We start from the raw sequence: 19,578 nt of genomic DNA, 5'->3' as shown, positions 1-19,578 counted from the left end.
GTGCTTGACACATCCCAGAATGGAAGGCCTCGGTGTAGCAACGATGTATAATTTAAAAATCAATACATGAATATCAAGTGCTTTCCGAAGACCCCCAGGAACCACGCTTCAGAGCAACCATTTAACGTGTCTGTCCACCAGATTCTGGGGGTAATGAGCGACTCAGTTTACAGTGTTTACCCCGGACAATCATCTAGGGGAAATCTTTGCAGAAGATTAAGAAATACATGTGAAAAGTTGAAACTTTAGATTGAAAGGGATGAAGGAATTCCTATAATTTAATGCACAGTAAGTGATGTTGGCTTTAGTTGAGAAAACCGAAATGCAATAAACCTTTATGCAATGAACATCCTGATTTGTATATTTACTTAAATTACTTAATATAAGCTCATTTGAGGTTGGTTCCCAAGCAAAGAAATTATGGTATGAAAGAGATGTAGAAGAAAGTAGCTAATGCCTTAATGACACAAAGGTGAGCATGTGCTTTAACTACCCCGAGTGAATTTAAAGAAATACTTCAATACAGTGAGTTCATGCTCTATCAACTCATATATACTACATACCCCTTTATAACATGCCTGAGTCCAGTTAAGTTCAGACTGGAGGGAAATGCTCTCCCTCTCTGGTGCCCTCTAAAGGACACATTGGTCTCTGCGCTTTCCTGAGAGTGATGCACTGTGTCCACCTACCCTGTAACAGATCTCCAGCTCACTTGGTCTCCTGTTTTCACTCCTCTCTGAGAAACCACAGCTCCAGCTTTCACATGGACTGGGCTACACTTGCCCTGAGCTGTGCCTTCATACACGCAGGACTGACTGTTAACACTGACCCCTGCTCTTTTGAATATAAGATAGGGTTTCAGAAATATCTGGGACAGAAAGGATGGATTCTTAAAATGTAATCAAATATATTTATGTTTTATTTGTGTGGTGGTATCTTTAAAAGACTGGCCATCAAACAGTTTGATTTAAAAAGCTCTCAAGCAATCACAGTAGCAAGCCTGTGTTTGAATTTAGGAACAAGTAAAGTTTCTGCTGAAAAGAGAAGAAAGGTAACACAACGTTTAGGTTTTGGAGCCTTCTTCTGATGTGAGGGTTTGAATTGTGTTTATATTTATGCCATTTGATAACATTTGGATTAAAGCTTTAAATAAAGTATGCATGCTCTTTCAACTCATGTATACTATACGTATATATTCCATTATAATATGCCTGTATGTAATAACTCTGAATTATAATCTGTTCCTTATCTAGAGCTCACTGAGAGTCCCAGTTCACTTCAAGAATGAAAAACAAATCTAGACTCTATTCAGTATATTTCTACGAGCTCCTGCACGATAACCCATAAGCCTATTTGGTGCATTTTCTAAAAGGGAAGTAACGATTAGTCACTAATAAACATTTAACTGAGGTTTTTACAGATGAGATCTTTTACACTTCTGATCCTATTGGGATACACATCACCTGCCAATAGAATTTGCTTTGCGGGATGTGTATCTGCTGCTGCACACATAGTCATCTTGTTCTCTTTGTGTAGATGGGAAAGAGCTTTTATATTGTGTTTGTGTGTCTCCATTTCTCTGTACATGCATTTGCATTTGTGTGACCGTGCAGATAAGTGTTGCCAGGCTTGAGCTTCTGTGCATATGTGTGACTGCGCACACAGGATCCGGCGTTTTTTTTTTAGATTTTCATAATTTACTCCCTTCACTGGAGTCTGGGTCATTATAAAATAGACTGAGTAAGAATGAATGAATTAGTTAGGGATCACTGCCTGTTTTTCATTAAAAACAAATTAGTGCTGTTTAGAAAAGACAGCTGTGCTTCCAAGTGCAGTTAATGACTATATTCGAGGCTGCGCTGTGCTGCCTGTTTTTTCTATTCATTGCCCCCCAAATACTGCCCCCCTATCCAGCACCCCCCACCCCTTCTACTCCCAAAGACCCCCCTCACCCCTGACCCTCATGGGAGAACTGTCAAACTGGCAGACAAGGAGAAGGAGGAAGTGCCAGAGACAAGCCAAGCCCCCTGGGATCCTAGCAGAAATAAAGGGAGGGTAAGAGGGCTATTGTCAGAACAGTCCTAATACAGAAACGGCAACAGTTATTTAAATGAATGAGCAGTGGTTAAACATAACCTGATTTGAATTCAATTACCACACAGCCACTTCCTGCACAGACCTTGGTCCCCCTGCGGCACTGACAGCAGTCACACTTAGCTGACAAGCTGGGCCACTCTTAACGTACTTTCGATAAATATGAGCTCTTGAACAAGGAGAATGTCAACCTTTCTTAACTCGTTCAATCATTCTCCACCATTTCCTCTCAATGCAGGTTGGAGCCATCGTGAATACATGGCTTCGGATTTCGAACGCTGTTCTCACTTAATCGCGGTTAAATTAATTTCCAAAACGTCCACAGTCTGTGCGGCTTGACAGTAGTTTTGGCTTTCCAAGTTTCAGACCAAAACAAGAAAAAGGGTAGCTGAGTAAGGGAAAGAAAGATATCCAGGGTAAGGCATACAGGGTACATACAGTATGTCAGGTGCAAATCTGTCCGGATAACATACTTTGTTACTTAACTATTGTTGGTCTTTTCTAGGTAGACCAGGAATCTAGTGTTGAAAATAAATTTAAAAAAAACATGTTGGTTTACCAACAAAGAACATCAGCAAGAGTTTAGAAATTTTCCTTTGGTTACTGTCGAAAATCTGTTCAGAGCTCAGCATTTGATGTTCCCATTTTCAGTTTCAGTTGTAGTTTTCATGTTGTTTTTTGCCAGTTGTTCTCCCCACAGTACAACGACATACTGGCAGCTTAACTTGACTTCAGGGAAAAATGTGACCTGGTGTGCGTGTCTGTGTCTGTACAGTATATGCTGTGTGATGGACATCCTGTCCAGGGTGTATCCTGTTGCTTTCCAGGATGGGCTGTGTCTTCCCCGCTCCCCCTGAATTGAATGAAGTGGTTAGAAAATGGATGGATGGATGAATATATGTAGGATCTGGTCCTAAATGATAAAAATAAAACTTTTATGAGCCTTTTATACTTTACAAAGTGACTAAACAGAACTACAATTATATTGACCAATATGTTTTAAACCATCACACTCACAACTATTGAAAAGCTGAAAATATTTTAGAAAACCATAATATGTCACTATAAAATCAGAAGGCTAAATTCTAAATTCTATGGGTAAAAAATTAAAATAATGGCTGCAAATTCATAACTAATCTTAAAGGAAAAGAAAAGAGAAATAACACCCAAGAATCTCAGGTACCGCGTCTGATTTTTGAAGACATTCTAGTAACAAAAGACATTGAGTACATTATGTCACCTCGCATTTTCATCCTGAAAGATCCCAAAGTGCTTTTTCATATAAGAGGGAATCAACTTTATCCATTAATGAGGCACCCACCCAGGTGACCAGGATTAACACCCCAACTCTTCCAGATAGTGTCATTGGATCTTTAATGTCATAAAATAAGAGTCAGGACAAACTTTGGTCCAGAGGTAAGAGCACCACCAACACCACTTACAACAGCAACCTGGCTTCCATTTAGGGGTCTCCCATTCCAGTACTGACTGGGCCTGGCCTTGCTTAATTTCTGTGATCAGGCTACAAAGTAACGATGCTGCTTCCCACCAGTCACTGACAGTCCCAAACTCAGAATGAATCCCTTCTTTAGTCGGGATTTCAAGTATTCGAAATCCTCGCAGGGTCTGACAAAAAGCAACCCAGCAGACGGCTTCAGAATGAACAATGAAACACGCATCAGAGAACACAAGCTGAAAACACTGCATGCACAAGTGAATTTACAAATGAGAGGGGGCCATTTGGCCCAGACAGCCCTTTTAGTAGTCAGTATTTAATTGATCTGGGGATCTCACCCAACCATTTCTTGACGCTAGCATATCAGCTTATCTAACATGGCTGAGTAGCTTGTTCCTAACCATTTGTGTCAGGGGTGAGAATCCCTTTATCCTGTCCCCCTGGATAGGCTATCGCCCCTCAGAACTGTCTATCATGTTTATGGCTTTACCCCAGGTTGGAACCAGCATCTCTCGGGGACCTGGGAGCAGCCCACTGGCTTTGCCCAGACAGCAATGGACAGCCATACGATGGGGTTGTTCTCTCATCTAAACAAGATGCTGCTGTATCCCCCTTGCAGGGGGATGTACACAGCAGGGGATACATTCCATATATTATACACATTCAGAGGTGATACTGGACTGTGATTTTACATAACTGCCATAGCTGCACCAGCCTAATTTAGTGGGTCGCTTTTCCCTTCTCAGTAGCTCAAGAGCAAATCAAGGAACCCTCACAGTTCAGATTCCCTGCAGGTATGCCCAGAGGCTGTCTCCTTGCAATAGGGGGATTTCAAACTCTTGAGAGTTGTAGCAAGCGATGTCCCCGTAAACACCTCATCCTACACTTCTCATTGTACCCCAAGGACTGTAGTGCTCTCCCCCTCTTTGACCCCTCCTCCACATGCTCCAGTAAATGGTGGGGTGGGTCAGGACCCCTGTAGAAACCACCGTCAGCCAGGCACCTCAGGGTGCCAGACCTGCACAGCCCTCCAGACAAACCCAATATGCCAAAGTAACACCAGCTTCCACTCTCTTCAGAGTCCTGGGTAGTGACATCGTCAGAAGAGTCTCATCACACAGAGTGAGCCCGGTTACTGTACGTTACTAACTGCAATAGAATTAAGTAGCTGCAAAATAGTACATGTACTCCTCTGGTGTACAAAGGTCACTCCAGATACTAGATTTTTTAAATCACAGTAACGTGGTAAATCCGTTTGGATTTAACACAGGCCATTTTCCCAGCAGCCTCCAGAGAAATTCTCTGAAATTGAGACTTGGCTTTTTCGAAAGGGACTCACAGCCTAACAGCGCGGGTTGGAAACAATTCTGGGGAACAGCCACAACTACTTCAAATCAGAAAGTGACAAAGAATTTGGTTTCCCTTTCCTTTCAAATTCTGTTGATTTTCTTCATTGCTTTACTAGTGCGTTTTAACGCATTGCACCACACTTAAATTGTCATGATTATCTGCATCTCCGAGGAGGAGAATTCTCATCGAAACACTGAGCATCCTTTGGGGATTTTAATCAAAAAATAAAAGTATTAATGGAAAAGAAGACTAATAAACAATTTGGATAATCAAAGCAATCTGAGTGCTGCCTGCTTTGTTTTTTTGTTGCTGTCTGGTTTGCTCCAGAACCTTTATGATCGGTCTACTTTTTTTGACTGACTTGAGTGTCTTCTGCATGTTTTATCTGGTAGTACCCATCTCCCCACACACTTGCACTTTTACTCTCAGAACCAGCCCCTGAAATGTCGGCATTCCCACTCCTGTCTCACCCCGCCCCTTGCTTGTCTTTTCGCCGCTGTTTCAGTTTTAAAGCAGCGGGCTGTCTGAAGGCGGAAAGCGGGCTCACTCCCGAGACAGGCTGATGCGGAGGGGTCAGACTCACCAGGCACCATTCCTGTCAGCGCTGGAGTTGAGTAGCTGCCCTGTCCTGCGGGAGGCACGTGGGGAGGATACCCAGGGAGGGTTGTACTTGCCAAGTCCCGACCTGAGAAAACAAACCGACAAATCACCGCCTTGAGCGCTCATCAACCGCCACGTGCGTTTCTGCAGCTCCCATCATGCACCGCAAGCACAGGCAAAGGTCTGTAAGAGCCTGTGCTGCTGGATGTCTCACACTGTGGCAAACACATTTCTAAATCTCTGTGGAGGAACTGTGCAACGGTATATCTCTACAATGCTTTCTGTCTCAACAGACATTCAGGATGACCACATAAATTATGTCTGTATCACAAGCCTTTGTGTTTGTATTCACATTTCAAGGTAGAACAATAGTGCATGGCAAAGTTAGAAAACTACAGTTAAAAAATACTGGTAAAATACAGGTTATGGACACTTATATTTACATTCTGTACATACAGCATGTTTTCAAAAGCTTGTGTCTATATTGCCTTTTAAAGATGGAAATATGAAAAAATACGTACAGTTCTTAATCCAGCCAAAGCAAAGCTTTGGTAGGTTTCACCTTTTTTATTGTTGCAAAATACACAGGAAAAAAAAGAATGTCACATTGCTGAGCTGTGACATCGCTTGGCTTATTGCTAATACCCTGGCCCAGTGTATTAACATCAGCTGTCTCTTCCTTGCCTAATTAGAGTCTGATAAAACAGTGGTAACACACGCATCACTGTAATGATTTAGTTAGCGAGATTACTCTTCTTGACAATGAGGTTGGCCAGCGGTGACCTCAAAGCTGAGAAGGCTGTTTTTCACCCTGGATTCTAACGGGAAGAGTACAATGCCACAGGTGTTAGTATGAAATCAATAAGCAGGCAGGTGGCAGCCTCAGGTCACCAAGGTCAGATAGCAGGCACTTGGGATTATACACTGGTAAGAGTCTGTTCATCTTTATGGAAATTGGAATCTGTTACAGATATTGTTCCATATTTGCACAGTATAACACAAAAGCACCCACATCTTCTATTTTGGACAATTCTAAGACCACAACTGTTTTTGTTTCACATCACGAGACTAATCCCAAATTGTCATTTTTTTATTTTGATCTTGCTTTGAGCTCTCTTTCAGAGACCTTAAGCAAAGCTGTCAGAAACAGCTGTCAAGGTCCGAGAGCTGGGGTTGTTTTTTTATGGAAAAGGCACAGACAGATCTCTTCAAGCAGTTTGTTTGTAAAGATGTAGACAAAACTAGTAGAGGACAAGGAAACCATTTTGTTTTCTCAGGTGACCAAAACTAGTACAGTAGGTGCTGGCACAGAACTCTTGAACTGCTAGAAAGTAAAATAGTCTGTTGTATGACATTTTATGAATACATATGTATGCTACTGTATGACTATCTAAAATTGAATCATGGCCCCTGCTTGTCTTTCCTCCTGGTATAACATCTCTGACTAAAACAAAATTAGCTTTTAAACTTCAGAACACATTAATCAGAATGTTCAAAAGCCTGATCACAGCAAGTCAAAGTAAAGTACACATGAACGCCAGTGAGATGTGTTGTAGTAGAAAAACTGTCCGGTTTTATCGATCAAATCTAATGGATTAATTTTCAGGTGTTCCTCATCAATAACATAGTTTTCCCCCCTACACATCCATAAAGCTGAAAGACTACCTTTTTGTACTACATAATGCAAAAAATCTATCAGGATCAACTTCCATCTTTAAAAAATTGCAATTATTAAATGAACAAATGGTAAATTAAAAGAAAACTTTCAGAGGAACACTGCAGAATTAGATTCCTGCATAAGAAGGAAAAACACTGAGTGATTTTTTTAAAGCAATGCCAAATGTGTAGGGTTGTTGCCTAGCAGTGCATGTATTGTATATAGAATTACATGAATACTGATCAATCACTGTAAGAAAAAAGCCACTACTATTATTGTGTGGTAAGAACTTGGCTGGGAAGTGCTGGAAAACAGAATCAGTATGATCCTGAAAGTGCTGTAGTAGCCAAACCAACAGATGGCATTGTTCTGTCTTGACCCAGTAATTCCAAACCAAACCACTGCCCCAGTGTGGAGATTCGGGGCGCTGTTCTGCTTGAGGAATAAAAACGTACTTCACTCCAAACTATTAAACATTTTTAAATACTTCAACAGAGCCAAGGTGTTAATCCCACTTTCAGCACCAAATCCCAGATAGATGATAAAAGACAGCCTAATGACAAAAAAAAACACAAAGTTTATTCGGGATTAAAGTATGTTTCAGAATGTGTCTGGTGTCTGAGCTCCTGAACTGTGCCAACGTGTTCAGGGATCCTTGAGCGTCAAAAGTGTTGGGTGATGTTGTTTTAAAGGTTCTAGTGATCATGAAGTCTGAAGAGCAAAACTAAATGGTGAAGTCTACTCAGCCGTGGGAATGTTTTCAGATACAGAGCTACGAGATCTAGAAGCCTATTGTACACAGAAGGCAAACATGATACAGTACATAACAGGTGGCAGAAACATTTGGTATTTCAAAAGAAACCACAAGATCATTTATTGAGATGTAAATCCAGGACCTTACCCAGATGTGAGAGTCCAAGTAAGATATTTGTTAAAAGCCAGAGAAATTGCAAGCACAGCTTTTTAAATTCATAAAAAAAACAATCATTTTAACATATTTGTAACTGGCACAATAACCTTGATTTTGTTTTCAATTACAAATATGCCAAAGTCGCAATTTATCTTCATGTAGTTCATAAAAACTTGCTGAGCTGCAATTTCTCTTTGATCACAGCTGAAACGCTGATGAGATGTTCATTTGCTCTACATGACATGTGCAGTTGCATCATGGGAGTATCCTGTTTGCCATGCACTGCAATTAGATATCAGTACTCGCCTTAGAAATGCGCTAATTTCTTTCAAATTAAGGGAAAACCAAAAACCCCATCATGTTGGAACGTAACCTGGGAATTGTGAAGCGATTCTGCAAAGTGGCTAAAATGTACACAGACAAGTCTGGCAAATTGTTTCATACTGTCCTCAGGGTTTAATGGATCAAAACATGAACTGTTTCTAAAGTAGGAACCAAGGTTGACATTGAACTGAAAAGGGGCCGACTTTCGGTCCCACTGGCAATCCCACCAAGATGTGGGCTTGCTACACCTCTTCCCAGTCTGGAAAATCTTATTGATTGAAAGAAACAAACACAGCTGAGCACAAGGGCACACTACTGAATGAAATGTTGCTTGGGCTTGAAATGGTCTTAACTTTGCATCTGAGCATCAGAATCAATCAAGAATCTGACACAGCCGAGACAACAACAGACTGCTTTGATCCAAGGCAAAATGATCCAAGTGGCGATCCAACTGTCCCAGTTTCCTGACCTGAATCCGATTGTAAAGTTTTAGGTGAATGTGAAGAATTCCAACAACCTCAGGGTAGAGAAGGATTTCACAGAACATAGGCTGACACCTTTTACCAAGCTACACAGAAATGTGCACGTTGTAAAATTAGGCAAAAGAGAACACTCTAGGTGCTAACTTGGACAAAGAGTGAGTATTTTAAACATGTGTGAATTGTTTTTTTGCCATGTAATTTGTGTTAAAAAATATATTGATGATACTCTCTGCTGGCTTATTTTTGGTGTATTCTTTTTTATTTCTGTTCTAAATTGTTATTTTCACTTCTGTTGTACGGTCCTTACGTTGCATAGTTTATGGAGCAGGATTGTCAAACTGCATGGCGTTTCATAGGACAGCATCCATCATTCCCTTCTGGGCTTGTCAGTTGTTCACATCTTTTCTCTTTTATATCTCTCTGCATAAATACCCTTCTCCCCAGCTTTCCTTCTTCTCCTTCTTTGGCCTATATCTCTCTCATTCATTTTTTTTTTGCTAGTATCTGTTTTGCCCCTTTTTCCTAGTAGCTCTCACTATCTCGCCCTCCCTCACTCCTCTCCCTCCCTCAGGCCTGCCTATCAGCATTGTGGGGATTTATAACTGCATTAAACTACATGACAATCTGTCATGATAAATCATTTCCCTTTCTTTACATATCACAGACAATAAAAGCTTTGGGAGTGAGAGCCATTCATCATCATAAACACCCCAGACACCCGTGCCATCAATTTCACTCACTTTCTTAATTTAGTGGAGAGGAGCTTTTTAAGCAGGAACAAGCAGGTTGGAGGCTGGGGAAGATAATTACATCTCGGGTCAGAGGAAGGATTCCCGGCTGAGGTTGAGAACTCAATCTGGTAATACAAGAACAGTAACTACGATCCATGTCCACACAAACTACCAGGAGCACGGGGCTGGGCCCCAGCGCTTGCACAAGTAGCTCGATCACCCCAGTTGCAGGTTTTCTAAGTGTGAGAATGAGATTGGAGAAAGGCTTGGTGCCAGACTAAGACAATGGCATTGAAAGGGATAGAATGATCTGGCATTCAACATGCATTCACAGTACTTTTAACACAATAACCCAAGGAGATACAAACAAACCGGGGCCATTTTGCTGGTCAGGCTGCAGCAGCATTAACTTAGCTGAGGGTCTCAACAAGCTTATAGAACCTGAAGGCTCCCAGGGAACTGGTTTCAACAACATGGCTGTGTGTTAAACCTAAACCTAAACATGTTTTCAAGCCTACAGTACATACTGTACACTTCCTCATAACTTCCTGTTGTCGCCTTGTCACTCTGAGCATAAAGTAATCCTGTGTTGGCTTTGTCAGAACATCAGGTCTTTTAATACTTGCATGACGTCCTCTTATAATCTCCTCTGCTCAAAAAAGTAGAGATCCAGTTCTTTTTATAACAATAATAAAGGCAAGATCTATCGTTCTATAAAATGATGTGGTTCAGTTATTATGAGTGGACACTACATCATCGATTTTCCTGCTCATAGATATTAAGTTTGTTTTACACTCCTTTGTTGGGAAAATTCTGTTGGTGTCTTTGAATGACATCTCTTATGTCCATTTATAAATTTGGCAGAATACCATCAGACCCCAGTATAACACTCTGGCATGGCCTTTTTTAGCAATCAAGGACTTTCAGACTCTTTCAGACTTTTAGCAATCAAGCAATCAAGCAATCAAGGATTTTCAGACTCTTCTTCTCATGATCTTTTTATTTACTGAGTAGCCATTCACATTGAGAAACATCTTCTCATTTAGGGAAATAATATTGTTAGCCAGCACAAAAGCATCCTAAGTTCGATCGTGAAAAAGGATTCCTTCAGTTGTGAAACCGAAAACACACAACACCGCAACTTTTTTTCCAACTGTAGACGGGCAAAAAACGCTCAAAGTAAAGATCCAGGAATTCAATTTGCAAGACTGTTTCCTTCCATTTGCCCAGCAGATGAGAGGTCATTTATAAAAGAAACACCACTTCTCTTCTAACGTTTGTTTGGCTGTTTCTAGGGACAGCGTACAATAGGAATGGACAAAAAAAAATCATGTCGATCTCAAATGCTGTCAGTATTTTGATTAAAATAGTTTTTTAATAACACGCCTTAAAACCCTCGATCTCGGCAGCATAATGCCTACAGTACAAGTTTTTTTTCCTTGGGTAATGCCGAGGGGTTTCAGAGCTACAGTACATGGTGTGTGTTTGAGTGAGTGCCAGAGATCATCCAGAAAATATAGACATGCCTCCTTTTTTTTTAGTTTTATTTTACACTTGATGCGACAGGAAGGCATTAGCGGTGACTGGTTCATAATCTGAAGCAGGTCGCGGCACCGCTCAGATGAAGCCGTGCTGTGAGAAGATAGATGGGCTCTTCATAGGCAGTCTAGCAGGAATCCCAGAGTTGAGGGGGTCAGGCAGGGTCGCCTCCGCTGGGGGGATGTTAGCAGATTTCCAGCTTTCTGCAGTTCATCTCGGCCTTGACGAGAAGGTCACCTCTCAGGCACGTCTGAATTTGTCACTCAGATCCCCATTTCACAGAGCGTTTAGCATACATAGGACTCGGCTTCCAGTGGGTCCCTAACAGCCTCAAAGTCATCTGCTTTCATCTTGGAAACAGCACGCTAAAAGCCGTAGCACCACTGTTTTGAAAGAGCTCCAGATCTAACACCTCGAGTGGTGGGCTAGAAGCACGTGCTGAAAAATGTCATTTGTGACACTCTGAGAGGAGGGGGTCCTGGCTGTTGAATCGCTGATATCTGCATTTTTACTTTCTCAATCTTGTAATGCATTGTTACAAAAGCTGGAGGAGTAACGGTAGATGTAGACATGGATTAACCGCACATCTCTGTCAAGGGCTTCCAAAGCTGCCTTTGGAGAGCCTCAGTCCTCTAGACTTCATAGGAGCTGCAGACTCACACTGACGTGGTACCCAGACAGGCATTTACAGCTCACCCAATGCCTTTACTAAGCTAAAGGGACTTGCAGACATGACAACGTAAGCAAGGTAGAGATACAGTATACTGCCCAAGCTCAGCAGACCTATCTCTGGTGGTCTTAACAACCACCATAGAAATAATTCCAACCAGTTGAGGACATAAAGGGTTGCACAGCACAGACGTGTAGAGTGTAATTCAAAGATTACACTTCAACGTCGTGGGTATGAGTACTGTTTCTGTAGGCTGCCGCGAGAAAGAGTCTCCCCACCAGAACTGAACTTCCCCAGGGCAGCAAATGATACTTTGAACTGAAACCAGCCTGCTGGGCTGTGGGGGCAGGCAGGCTCACTAAAACGGTATTTGAGAAGGACATATATTTCAGTTCAATATGGACTCGCACGCTTTATGCTCCTTTTCCTTTGTAAAAAACAAGTTGTTTAAAGTGTATCTCTGCTCCAGGTAATTTATTTCTCTCCAGCTACCTGTTTATTTGTTAGGGTTTGATGGCTTTGATCATGTTTTCTTCCCCCAAGCATTCTGCCTTGCAGAGGTAGCTTTAAGCAAGTGGTGCTGAAACTAAGGGAGAATTTGGAGGAGGTTTGTCACAAGACAAAATCACACTTCTATGCAGAAGCCTTCCTCATCTGTCAAACAACCTGAGCCACACAACTATCTCTAGATGCAGGACTGTGAAATGTACCTGTTTCCCTGCACTCAAGGCAGACTTATCTTAAAACATCAAAGTCCTTCAAAGGGGAGAACTAATCACTCATTTCTGAGAACACGAGTTACACTAATCATGGACTCTCTGATATTGAGTTCTTAAGATAGGATGCTTCCAATAAATAAAGCCCTTGCATTTCAATGCAGATTTAAACTGATTTAAGCTGTGAACACTGACACAATCTGGAGGCCATCCAGTTACTCAGCATCTATCAGTTTCAGGTGACAATTCTACACTTGCATGTCTTACTGTTTCTGTGCCCACCTGTCTAGTATTTTCAGACCTCCAAACCCAGCTGAATCCCCCATAACTATCTATCCTCCAGACTCTTATTCTGTATTGGCTATCAATGACTTTTTAATTGATTTCCTATCATATCATGCACTATAAAAGAACATCAAGAGCACTTCAGGCTTGTTGTGATGTACAGGAGCTCCCTTGCTATTCTTGCCTTAAAAAGATCTATATAGCTAATATAACTTTAAATGCCTGCCACAAAGTTTGCATTATGAAGATCTGTATGTGTCTAACAATACTTTTCACATGTACACTGTCATTGGTATGATTTAATATGTGTTGAGTGCAATGAGTCTTCCCAAAAATAAAGGAGATGTCTATTTCTCTTTGAGCAACATGCCAAGAGTTAAGATCCTCATAGCCACCAGAGGGCGCTGTTGAACTGACACAATCTGGCTCCCCTAGATGCATATCTATGAGTAGCCCCAAGCTGCTTCTGAGGAGAGGTTTTGTAGGTGCTCTCTTGGAATCAATTAGTTAAAACATAATTTAAACACTTAATCTACACCAGGAGTCTCCAACCCTGGTCCTGGAAAGCCCTAATCCAATTAGCCTTATAGGTCATCTGTTTTAAAAGACTGGTATACCACAAAGTTATTCATGAATTAAACAAGTAATTTCCTCAGTTGAAAGAACTCTGGTCTTTGAGGGCTGAAGAGTACTTCCATTTTCGTCCTAAATGATTACTAAATTAGTTAATTCATCAAATGGGCTGTTCAGTTGATCACAATGGATTTGTTCTATAACTTTAGAAATGAATGATTTCATTGTGAGCTTCAGGTACAGAGCCTGCTGGATTGAGGCTCTCCTGGACCAGGACTGGAGACCCCTGTTCTACATAGCCCAAGCAACACCCAAACAAATCAAGAATAAGTTAATTACAGCTAATCACCTGTGTCAAGAACACTTTCATGTAGTATACAATACAATGTCCTCCAAATTCACTTTCAAAAACTGAGACACTGTAACTGCATGATAATGGTGCCTATCACCATTCAATTAATTGCCAAAGGGATGAGTATACTTGACAATGTAATGATGCTTAGAAATGGGAATTCATTCATTATGCTCCTCAAGGTTCAATACTTAATACAGAACCACCATTTAGTTGCTGATGTGTACCACTAATCTCCAATCTCTGTAATCAATAACTTCATAGATTCATTCTTTACTCAATTTAACTTGGAAGCATGTCACATCAGCCGTCATCCCTGTTACGCATGGCACAAACTCACAGTGTTGAACGTCCATTTAGAAGAAAAGAACTGGATACCATTTCATTTTAAAAACCACGAATTAGCAAAGAGGCTAAGTAACATTTGCAAGTGATGAATACAAATGCAACAGCAACAAAAACAAAACAAAAAGTAGGCTCATCTCCCTACTTGTGAGAAACTAAAATTAAGCAACTTCGTCTGCCTTAGACTGTCTAATGCAAATGATAAGATAGGCTGCCATCAGTCATAAGAGAAAATTGCTATTGTGTCTTTCTTGTAGTGGTTTATTCTATTATCATAAATCTAGTGGTTTATTATAGATTTTCCACACTTTTTCCATCTGATTCTCTGGCCACTGATGCTCTTTTTCACTCCTTATTCGCACTAAGGTTCATCAAAAATATCGCTGCCTTTTATTTTTGTGCGCGTGCTGTGTTCTGGGGGAAGACCAGGCTGTGCTCCTCTTCCTGCCTTCGGTGCCTCGCTGGGCGTTGTGTGTGACAAGCCCACCTGCTCTCCTGGATGAGTGGTTTTTAATATACCTTGTCAGCCGAGCCGCAATCCGGCCACAATTCCTCGGGTCTCGTAATGATTTTCTCATTAGGGCAGAATCCATGCATTTGTCAGAGCTTTCAAGGGTAGGAGTTAATTAGCTGCTTGTCCTAAATGGATGGGCGATGGGGGTGTGGGGCTGTCCAGACAATCAGAAAGCAAAATTTACATGAGCATTCCATTAGCCTCTCTCCCTGCAAGTGTGTCTGAGGCAGAGTGACTACTATAGAATGGTGCAAAGAAGGCAAATAAATACATCTACTCTCCAGAGCCACAGGCTAATGTCTGAGATGAGCCAGATTCTAGTTGCCACCCCTGAACAAAAAGAGCAATACACAATATACAGATGGCATCTTGGGGAAAGCTGTATGTCATGTAATGCATGTACTGTATGTTACAGTCAGGCCCTTTAACGCACTGCACGTACTGTATAGGAGCAAGCCACCTAGAGTATCAGCACAGGCTGGTTTGTCTGTATCCCCACCATCACACAACCTAAACTGCAAGCTGCTCATCAGAGAAAGTAAGTCCTGTTTAGTTTAGAAGCCTCAAGCTCCCCCATCCCAGGGAACTGCTAAATCCTGGGATTCCTCTAGGAATTTGAAGTTTCCAAAACCAAGGGTGTTTTACTGCCTAGTGTTTAAGAAGAAGTCCTATTTATATAGGGCTGTGTAGGCACCATATCTTATAACAGTATGTAGGCACTTAAAACGTTTGGTAAAGTGGTTTGGGAATCTTTGAGACAGAAATCAATATATACTACGAATGTACAGTATTACTGTTTTTTAGGAAATAATTTAGAATAAGCCTTCAGAGAGTCTTTGGATTGTATCTTTAGGCCTTTAGGATTGACTTTACTGACACTGATCACTGATCACTGGACACACTGTAGTTTGTCCAGCAATTGTTGGGTTTCCACCCAGCAAAATCTCAACGCTGCCAGGCATTTTATGAAAAATGTCAGCAGGGTATGTAATTCCCATGGTGTGTTAAACCTTTCCCGGATTACACACTTTGAGAATATTCATTGTCTTCCTTTCTCAAGGCCTTTTCGGCCAGAATACTGACCACCTGTGAGTTTGGATGTCTTGAGCATTGTACTTCCCCAGATCTTCTCCTCTGTTTCAGAGTTTCCTTCACTTCTTCACATAGAACCAACGCCATAAGCGCTCACTTCCCTGTCCTTGTAGCATTACATCCCTAGACAGGCCACACAGAGCCACACAGAGACACTCAGGCCACATCGTAAATCTCAGTCAAAATGGGACCCTGAAGCCATTTCACCATGGTATTCCAGCCCAGACTGCTAAGTGAACAAGTGTCTCCAGAGATGCGCCACAACACAGGGGGGAGTAGACAAGTGTCCTTACCTGCCACCAGCTGATAGGACTGTGCCCCGGGTACACTGGTGCCCAGATCGGTAGGGGTGGGGTTGGCTAGGCTGCTCTTCATCTCATCCAAGCCTCCTGCTAATGACGCCATGGCCGAGTACTCTGTTGTCTGAAACAACAGGGACAAGCACATGAGACAAGAAGCAACCAGGTAAAGCCTTTGCAGTCTAGCTTTTTTCTTTCAGGATACCGAAGGAGCACAAGCCGTACTTGCAAAGCCAAAGGGAAGACCCTTCGGTATGAGTTCCTCCAATGACCTGCTGCAGTACAGCGATCTAGATCTGTGTAGTCCGAGTGTCAGGCTGAGAACCTTTCTGATATCAGGAATGGGAAAGCTAAGAAGAGGACAGTTATTTTTTAAACTAACATGCAGGGAACAAGGCGTCACTGTCATCTACAGCGCGGTAGAGATTAATGCAAAGGAAGGGAGATGTGTTCATTTGAAAACAATGGGTAGTCCTAGAAACTTCGAATTCGGTAACCAAGCTGTTGTTCTAAAAAAGGCTCCTAAACCACCCCTTCCAGCCACAACCCCTGCATCCATACTGTACATTCACAGGTTCACAGAGGCTGCACCCATCACTCCCGTTGAAACACACAACAGTCTCCTGAGCTCAGACGAATCCCCACTGCTGGTCACGTTCAATGGAACCCCCAATAAAAGCAGACAGTCCCGACAGATCGTCACAATACCACAGCTCATGGCTCAAAATCACTGCATTTGTAAGTCTGTAAGAACTGCCAGACGGTCTAAATTATAGCAACATTTCTTAAAGAATTATGGAACTTACATTACTTACTCTTGAGCTCAATGTTGCATGTACTAAGGTTTTTGGGTTAGTATCATGCATGATGCTAATATTGTATTGTATTGTACTATAAGGTATCGTACAGTACAAGTGTATTGTATAATTTACTCCACCAAACATATGCACAGTACCACACAACATTTGACTTTCTTTACGTTGCAATAACAGAGCAGTCAAAGAAAAAGAATGGTGCCCAATCCAATAGGAAGGAAATAAATCGTTATCGAATTGTGTAGTGTAGTCTTTTACGAAGGGCTATGAAAACATACAATTCGGAAATGCTTAATTGAGACAAGCAACAGCTTCATTCTGTGCTGATGTGCTCTTTTGCAAGAATTTATCAAGGCAAGTTCTGTACAGCAAGCCTGGAGATAAGAGTTTGAAATTCAGTCATTCATTAAGATTGATCCAAAATCACGTGACTTCTGTCTCCAGAATGACCCGACCTTTATAATGGTCCTTCTTTATCAACTTGCAGTTCCAGGTCCAAAACCCAGCTTCCAAGATACCCCTTCTTGTTCTCTCCCTCTCTGTTCACATAAATAGCTGCATTTCCCCTCTCTCTTTGTTCCTCATTTTCATTTAGCCCTAATGCCGACATGTAAATGTCTGAGAATAGCATGGGTAATTGAAGATTATGAAGTATCGCCAGCCCCTGACAGGCAGCTAAGGAAGATGGATTATTCTCATTTTTCTGGAAATTTTGTCAATTTTGGAATTCATAAGCTATCAACCCTGATCAAAATGTGAAAACACAGCTGTGGCAGGGAAACTGGAAGACAGAGGGAGAGAGCGAGGTATGCATGTGTGTGTGCGTTTCTGTTAAAGGCGAGGGGCAGTTGTAAGAAAGATGCTGTCAACACTCCCTGAGCCAATTGTACCGTTCTCCCAGAAGACCAAAACACAAATGGAAAGAGAGGAAACGGGTTCCGCACTGTGTCGCGGCGTCTGATAAGCAGGAGAGGAGAGGTGGCTGAGTAACTTCAAGACAGACTCTCCAGGTCCCCTGCTGCAATCACAAAGCAGTCCTGAAGACTATTTTTTTTTTCAAACTCTCCTTTCAATTTTCCCATTTACTGGGAGGAAGGACTGCAGGGACTCTTTAATAGCTCTCTGCAGTCCCATATCAATAACAGATGAGGTTTAATCGCCCGACACAAAAATTATTTAGGTTTGGTGAGGACGCTCAATGTCATTTGCATAATAGTGCCTCCCCCCCTTACCTCCCCAGTCAACATCCTCTCATATAAACAAGACCCAAAGACCATAAATAAGAATAAATCACCGCATTGCTGCAGCCTGGCTGGTGACAAGGCCTGCCTAGAAAGAATTTATCTGCACGCAGCACAGATACCATAATTTTAAACACAGAGAAAGCTGGCCTCCATCGCTGTTAAATATCCACATATGAATTAATAGCCGCTGACACTTGGAACACTGAAGGATAACTTGCCCCCCAACTCCCAGTCATTCCCTGAAGACAGAAGCACGTTCTGCACACACACGCTATGTTGTTAAATAACTCTCGTGTAAAAGACAGGGGGAACTCTCAAGGAAACCTGAATTAGCCGCACAAAAACAGGAAAAGTCATTAAATCAATGTCTCTGTCTGTCTGGTTGATTTCATCCGAGAATTCCCCGATTGGCGCATTACCGGTGGATTTTGTAAGACCGAAGCTTCTGGCGATGTGGGCTATTTTGCGGCGCTGCACAACACAAACGGAATACACAAGCTCCCCCTGACTCAGAGCTCAGAGTTCAGGGTTGGTCGGCCAACGGTAAAAGAACCCATTGGAAATGCCAGCAAATAAAGGGCCTGTTCCTTAGCCTTTGGAAGCCAGAATAGCACAGCAGGAATCTGAAGGCATGGGCGTGGGTTCTGGACTGTCATTGCTCGTGGTCTTCGTCGGAGGGCGCCAGGACACTGGGCCTCGCCTTCTCCCTCACCTTCTCCAAGCCCACACATTAATCCATCATGACGCTGTCGATCAGAGGTGGCCAGCCCCGATGCTGGAGATCTGCAACCCATCAGCTTTTCCTAGGTAGCCTCAGACCTTCAATTTCAAATGTGTAGCAATGTCAATTTCACCAGTCAGGCTCAGGCTGGTAAACTGTTCAATGACGCACTCTGTCGATTAAGACCATGTGCAAATGAAAAAACATGAATTTCCAAGAACAGAGAGTGGAAGTCTTGACCTTGATAGACTGATCCAGCACTTGCAATTATTCCAAATCTTTCCAAAGAGATTTCTAAAGGAGATGTATCAGTCTATTGGATGGTGGGTCTCCAGCACCAGGGCCAGGACTGGCTGTATCTAAGATAAAGAAGATGAGACGGTCTTGGCTATGGAAGAGATTTCATCATTCTTGTGCCCTTCCTTCCTGAAGGAACCCTCGCTAACTGTCCACTGAGGATATTAACTAAAGGGCTGCAAGATTTCAGCTCCCAAGTTGATATAACTTAAATATGTTTTTTATGAAAGAAAAATAGTCACGATTCAAACAAGCTGGCCCAAAAGTTACTGATATTGCTATTACAGGGAAATGGTATACACTTTAAGCACACCGTTTAAAAAAATACATATATAACTCTAATCTCATGATGATAGTATTAACATCTATCAACTCCTAATAATTTTTGAGGAACCATACTCATACAGTGTGCTCTTATTACACAGAGAACTACTTCAGCACCAAGGACAGAAGTGGAAATTAAGAACATTTACATTCAGCATTGGAAACAGGAGGCATTTCTTTACACAAAG

At 42.0% G+C, this 19,578-nt stretch overlaps 1 protein-coding gene across 3 annotated transcripts in view; it reads right to left on the bottom strand.

Moving 5' to 3' along the window:
* The window catches only part of pax5 (paired box 5), an 89,351-nt gene that overhangs the window by 12,290 nt on the left and 57,483 nt on the right, over nt 1–19,578 (bottom strand). For all 3 annotated transcript variants that reach the window (XM_088912421.1, XM_088912422.1, XM_088912423.1), the window contains 2 exons: nt 15,984–16,113; nt 5,484–5,585 (listed from right to left, as the gene is read on the bottom strand). In XM_088912421.1, the coding sequence (XP_088768547.1) occupies nt 5,484–5,585; nt 15,984–16,113 (232 nt within the window). The remainder of the gene's footprint in view (nt 1–5,483; nt 5,586–15,983; nt 16,114–19,578) is intronic.

This window comes from Atractosteus spatula, chromosome 1, assembly GCF_055471065.1.
Source record: "Atractosteus spatula isolate fAtrSpa1 chromosome 1, fAtrSpa1.hap1, whole genome shotgun sequence".
NCBI lineage: Eukaryota > Metazoa > Chordata > Actinopteri > Semionotiformes > Lepisosteidae > Atractosteus > Atractosteus spatula.
Note: the sequence above shows the minus strand (reverse complement) of the source record. Positions and strands in the feature narration are given on the sequence as shown.